At 31.4% G+C, this 10,541-nt stretch overlaps 1 protein-coding gene across 1 annotated transcript; it reads right to left on the reverse strand.

The window, feature by feature from the left end:
- Positions 1-533: 533 nt before the first annotated feature.
- On the reverse strand, positions 534-3,454 carry LOC108213043 (auxin-responsive protein IAA27). Its single transcript, XM_017384774.2, has 5 exons — positions 2,940-3,454; positions 1,980-2,209; positions 1,536-1,677; positions 1,046-1,107; positions 534-880 (listed from the first exon to the last, which is right to left on the reverse strand). The coding sequence occupies exons 1-5, from the start codon at positions 3,329-3,331 to the stop codon at positions 843-845; spliced, it is 864 nt and encodes a 287-aa protein (XP_017240263.1). The 5' UTR covers positions 3,332-3,454; the 3' UTR covers positions 534-842.
- Positions 3,455-10,541: the final 7,087 nt, after the last annotated feature.

Below are 10,541 nucleotides of genomic sequence, written 5' to 3' on the forward strand. Positions count from 1 at the left end.
ACTTCTTGATTCTCGACTACTAAACCGTTAAGAAACCGAAATATTTGGCTTGGACTGTTCGGATCGGCCGGTTTGGACCGGTTTCGGATAATTATGCTCTGCCCTAGTTGTAGTGCACATCATATATGATGTGCTAGTTAAGTTTGCCTCAAAACTTCAGCTGGTATCTAGTACTGATGAGAATTCTTGTCGAATATGTTAATGTATAGACAGTGTCTAAAAATCCTTGATTAGTCTTTGCGAAAAATTTCACCGACTTACATATTACACTCGGATTTGACTAAAAAATCTAGGATTTATCAAAAAAAAAAAACTCCGATAAATCTCTAATAAATCCTGAATTGGTAGGATAATCGATTACTTCTGATTCCCGATACAATCATCTGCATAAATGGTTCGCTTGAACCAATGACTTCTTGTTACCACACTAGGAATGACATTAGAATTGTCAACTGTGAAAGGGTATAAGATGGATAACTATTAACTACTACATAAAGCTAAATTCAGAATGAACATGCTATGTACATGAAGGCTTACAGAAAACAAGCAATATACATATTTAGTAGTATTGAAGCGTTGGATCATCAGTAATTAGATTACATGAGAGGGGGGGAGGAGAGAATAGAGTCAAATTACATACCTAATTATGTCATTACTTACACAAATTCTATCTAATTACGCACCCAAAAATACTTAGCATACATTTCTTGCCTCCCGTATATAGTTCCCTTTTCTCAGCACACCACTGTGCCGATATTAAAAACCACATCGAGGCTCTACACACAATACTTCTAAATTCATAGAGTATAGCTTGAAAATCCATGGCAGCCGCGATGCTTGCATTAGTTACGGTTCCTGCACTTCTCCATGGCCCTCGGAGCTGCAAAAGGAAATAGAATTTTGATAACGAAACAACTTGATAAAAGATAATTACCTCATTTAGTAAACCAAAGACAAAATTAACCGCGCCAGGCAAAATGTATATCCATGCTTTGGAAATATATTTACTTGTCTAATTAAATAAACCTTGCTCTACTTTTCTTACCTAGGCCAGTTGCATCACAACTTTTCATGATCCTCATCCTTTTGCAGGTCTCTGTGAACATACTGCAGAACAACAATGGGGAATCAGGAATAAATTCTCTCAAGACACATGTGTAGTCAGAAACGTAAATTGGAATAAAGGGCTTCACATTGTAACAGTCACGTAACAGAGACTTATACCGATAATCATATTCTATATTTCATAATATTGTGATGGAAAACATAATAATATACCTTCTTTCATACACTTGTTCCTCAACTGGCAAATTCTTTTATATATAACATAAGTCTGCAACACTATTCACACTCCACTGAATATTTTTTAGCAATTCAATTATTATTGTCCATATATATGACTTTCAGAGAGCAGCATATCAACTTGTTTCAAACATCTCTAAGAACATCATAAAGTCGGACCATATAAAAAAATTAAAAATATATTGAATACATGAATGTGCGACGACATTGATCAGAAAATGTTTAAGACTTACTTCCATGGAACGTCACCGACAAGCATCCAGTCCCCATCCTTGTCTTCATAGGTCAGTACATATTCAGAGCCATGGAGAAGATCCACTAAGCGACTCTCACTAAGCCCATCTCGAGCAGTAGCCCCGTGAGAAGTACATTGGCCTGACAGTAACAGTAAGAAACTAGGTTCAAATTTAAATAAAAACAATAGTTTATGTTTTTTGTGGATAAGTGGGGATAAAGGTCCATGGTAGAAACTTTAGAAGTATAATTTGATGGTAATAATTAAATTTATTCTCATTTTTCAAGTTTCAATCAATTCCTTAACAGATCCAAGTTCTGTGAAACAGGTTCTTGCAAGTCATTTGGTCATATAGAAATACAAATTGCAAACTCGAGTTAAGAGAAACATTAAGAAGTCAGATCACAGTTAAATCTGTAAATATAGCTTACAGGAAGCCTACCTATTGTAAAACAACTAAACATCTTTTCCAGACCCGAAGATAGTTCAAAGTAGCTGGAGTAGGTCTTGAGATCTACTTTCCTCAGGTAAGGCGCACCATCCATACTGACTTTGACATAGAGACAACCCGAGTTCAACTTTTCCTCCGCATCACTATCGTTCTTTGGAGGATTGATAGCCATAGAATTCTTTCGAAAAGATCGAATTGGAGGCCATCCCACTACCTGTGTTCTGTTGAAACAAAAGATTTAAGATGAGTTCTCACCTCCTTGAGGTTTAGAAATCAACCAAGAAAACAATCAATAAATTAGAGTGAATTCCTCGACTAACAGTATATTCAATAACAAAAACTGTTTTGTGGAAGAAAGCGAGGATGCTGCATGAACGAAAGGAGCACCACATATCTGCATACAATTTCATTAGATGCAAAATCTAAGCAATATAACAATCATCTTAGTCCTCAAGCACATCCTTCGACACCATATATAAGAAGGCCACACAACAAATAGATAAGACACCAAACAATTTTGTTACTAGTAATTAATCAACACCTCTAGTATCATGAATTACTGATGTTGCCTTTGTACAAAAGATAAAACTTTTGTAACTCCCTTAAATATCTCATAACACGAGTATCCGTTAATCACTTCTCAAGATCATAGAGCCACATGTAACCCCCTAAAATTTCACATGAATAAGAGTATCTGACTATCTGTTAATCACCTCTCAAAATTAAAGAACCAGAAGGTCCATTACACCATATACCCAAACTCTTAAACATAGTAACATGATTAAAATCAAGACTTAAATTTACCAAATAAATTATCTACAACCACAGCTCAAGCAACTACCAATACTAATCAAGAACATAAACACACACACACACACACACACAAAGCAACATAATAATTATCACAAATTAAAAAGTTTAAGTGAATCAAAAAAAAAAAAAGATTATTACTTTGCAGCATGAGGAGCAGCCTGATCCTTCTTCTTCTCCGGGACAGAAACAACACTCTCTTTAACAATATTACTCTCAGCACCACCACCACCAAGAATCTTGGCACCACCTCTGGGAGAAAACAAGGCACCATTCTGAGCCACCTCACCATCAGATCCAGCATTACCAGAAAATACCCACTTGCCAGAACCACCATTTATTGTATCAGAAAACACCCTTTTGGCCCCTGAAGTCACCAGGTGAGAATAGCCACTTTTGCCATCTTTTTCTTCACTGTTGTTTCTTTCAGGTGACTCAGAGCCAGGCAAGCCAAGCCTGAGCTCAGTGGCCTTTAAGTTAAGGCCTTTGTTGGTCTCCATGGTTGGAGCCTTTTCTTCTGTTTGCAGAGACATTAGGACAGAGTATGCCGTTTAGTTTAAGTGTTTGTGTTGTGTAATGAAAAATGTGAGCTGGGGTTTTGGTTGTAAGAGAAATTAAAGTGTGGAGAAGTGTGTTTGGTTTTGTGTGTAGATAGTGCAGAGTGTGGACTGTGGACATCTTTTTAATGCTGTGTATAATAGTGACAAACTGTATTTTTCTTGTTGCATATTAAATCTTTTATTAATCTAATTTAGTACTGTATAGGAAGGGTGTTTTAAATCCCTTTGGACTTCACCGATTTAATAATATAATTATGATTTGTTTAAAAATTTCTGATTTTTAAAAAAGTTTGATAATTTTTTTAAATCCTCAATTGATAGATTAATTAATTAATTCTGATTTCCTGATTACTACAACTATGGACCTGTTTGTTTAACGAACCGTTTTAAGAAGCTGAGAATGCCAATTCTCTCTCACGACTTCTGCTTCTTTTCCAAACACTTTATTAACTTATTTACTTCTCAATTTTGCTCCACTTCTCTAATTTAAGCGAGAAGTCACTTTTTTAAACTTGCCCAAACGGCCCCTCTATTTGTATCTGTTGTATGGGTTGATAGGCCAAATTTATAATATTTTAATTTTAATTACAAAAATTAAATCAACATTTATTTATAGAAATTAACTGCTTTACTTAAATCTTATATTTTTATCGTTACAAGATATGTACTTATTCTTTTAATAATCATATTTTTTGATTTTTAAACCGTATATAAATCAGGTTGATTCGAAAATAATAGATAATTGTAATAAAAACAAAAAATGCATAAAATTAAACGAAAAAGTCACAAAATGTGTACAACAGATAAAAAGGTGAAATGTTTTTTTTTGTTGTTTTTAAATAATTTTACTATTATGTGACTGTTTTTTACACGTGTGCATTTTTTTCTATTATTTTACTTTTTTCACACGACACAAGGAACATTGAACATACTTCACAGACAGGCTGTTCCGCTGTTCATTGTGCCCTTTTCACCATGAAACCATTGTAGAATTTTGATAGGTTGAATATTCGGAAAGGTGACAACGTTACATTCCCGGTACCCTAGAAAACAATGGAATTATTTTAAACAATAAAGTCCAAGCTTAAAAAGAATTTTTTTCAATTAAAAATACAAAAGTTGTGCCTCCCCAATGGAATTTTTTTAATATACATTATCGTAACTTTTATCCAATTTTTGAATATGTCTTGTCTCTCATATTTATTTTATAAATCATTCAAATTTAATCAAAAATTTAAATTGTGTTATCAGATATAAGCATTTTTGTAGCTATTTGAAGTAAGACTCGTATTAATTTTGTATTCATATATCATGATATAAAATAATGCGATACTTGAAAAAAGGGAATTCCGCAATTTTTACACTCTTATTTAATTTTATACATCATTATTTTTGTTTTAAATTATTTTTTTTTACTTTTGTTGGAAAAAAGTTGACTAAATAATAAATTATTTTTATATAGTTCTAGGATACTAAAAATGTAATATTTAAACAAAAATTCATATATATATTTTAGTTGATATAATATAGTTTAAATTATATAAATATATATAAGATTTAAAATGTGGTCGATTCGACTATTAAAAACCTAAATAAGCTGTCAATCAGGGACGGAACCAGAAATATTTTCCGGGAGCGAAATTTTACTAAATTTTTTTTAAAAACAAAATACTACAAAATCATGAAATCATGAATTTTGAGGACTAAATATTACAAATAATGAATTTTAATCATATAAATTGAATATAAATAAGAATTTGGGAAGGTTTTGGGGATCAAGACCACCCCCCTACCCCCCATACCCCCGTTCCCTGCTGCCAATATCAAACAAAAAATTACTCCCTCCGTCCCAATGAATAATATACATTGGGATTGGACACAGAGACCAAGAAAAAGTGTAAGAAATGAGTAAAGTTAGGTGAAAAGTAGATAAAGTGGTGGGACCCATTTATATTTAATAATAGATTTGAGATAGTGGAGGAAAGTAGTGGGTGTAATAGTGTTTTTATTATTATAGAATGGAGATAGTGGAAGAAAGTAGTGGGTGTAATAGTGTTTTATATTGTAAAAAGTTGTTATTTTGGGAATGTATAGAAATGATAGGACGTCCCAAAAAAGAAACTGTATAGAATTGATTGGGACGGAGGGAGTAACAACCGACCAACACATATATATTTTTAATGCTTGTGCGAGTTAAACTCTATAAAATAACCGAAAGTGATACCGTTTATGTTTAAGATGGGTTTATTGAAAGTGATACCATTCGAGAGATATTTATCGCGCTCAAACGAAAAAATCGCTGTAAGAAGCAAGAACACAACTCAATAGTTGCATGCACTTCAGCGTCCGGACGAGCAGAGAATACATGTACACTCGTCACATGTCACATGTTTCTAATTTAAATCGTGAACAAATTTAAATATAGTGTTTTATTCAAACATGAAAAAATTATGAAAATGACCGTTTTTCCTGTAGTGCTTATTTATCAGCCAAAGTGAGTCAGTGACAATTATCTGAGAATACAAAATTAATAAATAATTAACTTCAAATATTTGTTTAACATCAATTCACTCCTAATAAAAAATCTTTCAAATATATTCAACCGAATGATATCATTTATAACATTTCAAACTGAGCCAACAAGTCAATAACCCATCCCATATCAGCCTAAAAGTGCAAGTCACTATATAATAATTATTTATTTATATTTATAAGAAAACTCAAATATTTTTTATCAAATTAATGTGGAAGGCTACGAAATCGATCTGTATATATGTATTTTATACATTATGATGTATTTAAGAATATTAAAAATCTCTCTGGTTTATTTAGTGTCTTTGCTTCGGCCTTTCATGTAGTTCATTACTTGTTTTAGCTTTAAATCAGTTTCAAATTTATTGGCGCAAAATTTAAATTAAAATAAAAAATGATATAAAAACTCCAACCTTAAAAGGCTCTGAGACGTTGTCTCAAATTGATCCTGAGACGTTGATTTTACCTCCAATTTCCTATACAAGTCCATATAATTTCGAGGAAAAAGTTAAAATTATTACTTAAAATGTGCCAGTAAGAGCAAGTCCAACAGTGTCCTAGTTCAAGCCCTAAATATAATATAAAAAATTATGTCCTAGTAGTTTAGGACATATTCAACTAACTTCAACTCCAACAATGTGCCTTATTTTCTCTATATGTTTAATATTTTATTATTAAAAGTTCACTTTCATCATTAAAACATAATATAAAGTAGAGAGAGAAGGAGAGTGTTGATAAGAATTTATTATAAAATATGGGATAGGGCAAGGAGAGAGTGCCCCAAAAATAGGGCTTGAAGGAGTTGTCCTAGTGATATAAGGCATCACTAGGACATTGTTAGAGCAGTCTTTTTTATCAAATGCCCTAAATTTTAACTTAGGACATTAATTTGAGGCACTCTTGGACTTGCTCTAAGAGATATATGCAAAACGAGATGTGAGCTGAACAGTGAAGCAAACTAGTGTTCGACAACGAAACGACAGGCAGCTTGGTTGTCGAAGAGCAGTGCATGGATATAAAGAGAGGTTGGTGTGGGCACCTCCATTACCACATTCTCCGCCACATTCAAATTTCTCTCCTCTTTCTCTCCGGCCAACCTACTACTGTTCTTCTTTCTTCTATGTGTATGGACTGTGGGCTATCTTGTACTTTTGTTACGGTCGTCGCACAATAATGCTAATAATTCATTGTTCACGAGGGCAAACCCTACTTGCTTCTTTGCTTTTTCCTTTAATTATTTGAGTTTATACTTAAAGGTGGTAATATAATTGTTTTGGTGATCCTTTTGGCTAAAGAATTTCGGTCACCGTATTCTTGTGTATTTTTTTGGGATACTGTTTATTTTTAGTGACTTCTGTCATGCTTGACCAAAATATTGGCTTCAATTAATATTTTTTAGAAACAGTATCCTTGTCTATAAATCTATTTGAAAGTGTCGTTAAAAACTGTTGTGTGGTTGAAAAAAATGTTAGTAAAAAATATTGATGTAGAAATTAGATAATTGTTTAATAATTTTTTTGATATGTATATATTTTGAGTTATAATATAAAAAAATAATATTGTTGATGAGTTTTGATAGTAAAATATACGACAACTTTCCGCCTTTTTCTAATAATATAAAAAGACCTGTTTTTTCTAAAAATATCTTTTGAACTAAAAATTATTTAAAAAATTATTTTTAAATATATTAAATAATTTTTCACCTGATTTCAACCTAAAAATCATCAACAACGTTAACTAAGGCCAATAAAATATACTCCATCAAAAGAGTACCTTAATTTAGGATAACAAGTATTTGTCTTTTACGAAAACAGTACATATGTCATAACGTAAAGTTTTAGCATCCGCGTAAAAACCAAAAAGTTATAATCCAGTGTGTAAAATATAAAACACATGTTTAGCGGAAGTATGTATAAAATTGATGCTTAATGGAGTAATAGGAGAGTTGGATTAGGTTACAAGCTACCACCCACATTTTGCAGATGTATAGTACTCGTATGTGGTTTTCATACAAATCTGCGCCGAAAACCAAACAGTACCTCAACTCTTGGAACAGGTCTGCAAGGCACGGTGTCACTATTATTACTATCATTTTTTTTCTTCTTACGGCTACTAGCTTAATTCGATAATCATTTTATCAAAATAATTACTTGTGTATCTTATCTTTCAAAAATAATTTTTTTTGTTTCTTATTTTGTCATCACATCTTCCAAAAAAGGTAAATTAAGGGGAATATGCTGCTAACACTTTCCTTAACAAAAGAATAAAACATCATTAGTTTTATCACTAATTAACAATTAAAAATTGATAACATGTATACTAATGCGTGTGCAAATATTATAATTTGAAGCTCCGTGTGCTAGCTATAAAGCTGAAGCTCATGATCTTCATGCCACCTAAACCAGTGACCACACTGCTTTAACTCCCACTAAAACGACGATTAATTAGTACTACTGATTAATATCTGTCCACTAATCCACTATTGTTTGTCTGTCAACAATATACAAGCTACTGGCCTGCTCGATTGAGGTTGGTAGGTCAACCATTTTTTATATATTAGGAGGTCTTAATTATATTTTTAGTTTCGAACGCATATAAAATAATTTTTGTATTCATAATAATTTAGTATATATTATTAATAATTTTATTGGTGCTAGAAGAAAAACTTGATAATGCGTTAGGTGGTATTTTGGGTAGGCGCCACAGTGCCGCTCTATATTAATGTGTAAACTTGATTCATTTTGTCTATTGCCCAGAAACTAATGAACAGCGATTCCTTGAATTATTTTGATGTTTCTCTCAAGAGAGAGCTATAATTCATATAAACTCTGAGAGCTATAATTCATATAAACTCTGCTAACTTGAAAACATTGAAAAGTTTTCTAGCACGAAAGAGGAAGGTCGAAGACACACAACTGGAATCGAAGCGTTATTAATACGTGTACTTTCTCTGTTTCGTTTTGAAATATAGGTGATTTGATATTTTGACACACATTTTTTAGTTTAAATTTTTGATGGTATAACTAAAATTATCATTTTTATAAATTTTTTCAATTTATATTAATCATATACTCCCTCCGTCCCCTCCAATTCTTATCATTTGAAATGGGATGTTCGGCACGCATTTTAAGACTCATATAAAATATAGTTTCATAACTTATTTTTATAATTTTTTTTTTCTGAATAAAAATTTAAACATTAGATTTTTAATCAGAAAAAGAAAATTTTAAAAATAAGTTATGAAACTATACTTTACATGAGCCTTAAAATGCGTGCCGAGCACTTCATTCTAAATGATAAGAATTGGAGGGGACGGAGGGAGTATATTTATTCAAAAAGTTTAAAAATATAATAACTTAGAAATACATATTTAAAAATCAAACGATGTACATTCCAAAACAAAACCAATCGGAGATCTGTTATTATATACAGACTTGTTTTAAGGGTTTTATATCAAACTGGCCACCCATTACGCCAAAATATCTTACTTTACCCACTCATCTCACCGGGGACTCATTTATGCCACTGTAAATCAAATATATATCATTTTACCCACTATCACTATTCATACATCTTTACTTAATCATTTGTTAGAAATTAACCGTTTATTTTTTTACTACGAAACCACTTCGAGCACTTTCATAATAGTAAGAATATGCACAAAAAAATAGTTGCTTGATCGTATTTTGATTATAAAATAAAATTAAAAATATTTAGTAAGAATATGCACAAAAAATAGTTGACATCAATCGGTCACATTCAACTCTTTTACTCTTTTTGTGTTCTACGAATGAAAGATTTTTGGCTTGTGCGTCGTGGAAACTTAAATAAAACATGCCGAAGAAAATCTATTCGTTATTTGTACGTTCTAAATAATTAATCTATGATTATTCTAAATTTATATTTTTCATACTAGTTATGAATAATACATAAATGTCACAAGAATGAGAATATTTTATATTAACTCTGGAAAATTTTAAACATTAAGAAATCGTCAAAGAACTGTCACTTGCTACATAATTTTTCGCCCTAGCTACTTATAAAGATATAATTAGGCCACTTAAAACAAGACCGAAGTTTGCAGTTAGTAACTATCTGAAGTGGGTATGTGCGGAATGTGAATTATAAAAATGTTGGTCAGTGAATGTCGTAATCTTACGAAACTTTATAAAATGCTCAAGGAGACAAGATGAATCTTAAACAGCATTATATGACCCACTTCAAGATAAGTGATTGAGCAACTAGAATCACAAACATATAACACTAGTATTTCCTTCTTTTTTTTTTTTTTCCCCTCTCTATTTCGTAAGAGTGCGCGCATGGCACATTATTAATATTATAAAAATCTATGATTTATTAAGAATTTTAATAAATTTTTGGTTAAATATCATTATTCATTATATTCTGATTTAACTTAAAGTTTCTAATCTATTGAAAAAGTCTCTGACAAATCTTGAATTAATAGGACAACCGAACTTCCTATCCTCGATTCTACAATCATGTATATATATTTGTACATATATACTCTAGTTTTCATTAAAAAAAATGTATTTTCATGACATCGTTCTCGTTATATTTATCAAAAATTACGAAACTGAAAATTAAATTTTTGTATAAACATGTGTTTTGTCCGGTGTACTAAAAATTCTTG

The sequence above is a fragment of the Daucus carota genome, chromosome 3 (genome assembly GCF_001625215.2).
Source record: "Daucus carota subsp. sativus chromosome 3, DH1 v3.0, whole genome shotgun sequence".
In the NCBI taxonomy this organism is placed as follows: Eukaryota; Viridiplantae; Streptophyta; class Magnoliopsida; order Apiales; family Apiaceae; genus Daucus; species Daucus carota.

Excerpts from the sequence above, each read along its gene's own strand:
- LOC108213043 (XM_017384774.2), bottom strand. The coding sequence starts at position 3,331 with ATGTCTCTGCAAACAGAAGAAAAGGCTCCAACCATGGAGACCAACAAA. Across the intron at positions 1,108-1,535 it reads GTCGGTGACGTTCCATGGAA|TATGTTCACAGAGACCTGCA; the intron begins GTAAGTCTTAAA and ends GTTGTTCTGCAG. Across the intron at positions 881-1,045 it reads TTGTGATGCAACTGGCCTAG|CTCCGAGGGCCATGGAGAAG; the intron begins GTAAGAAAAGTA and ends TTCCTTTTGCAG.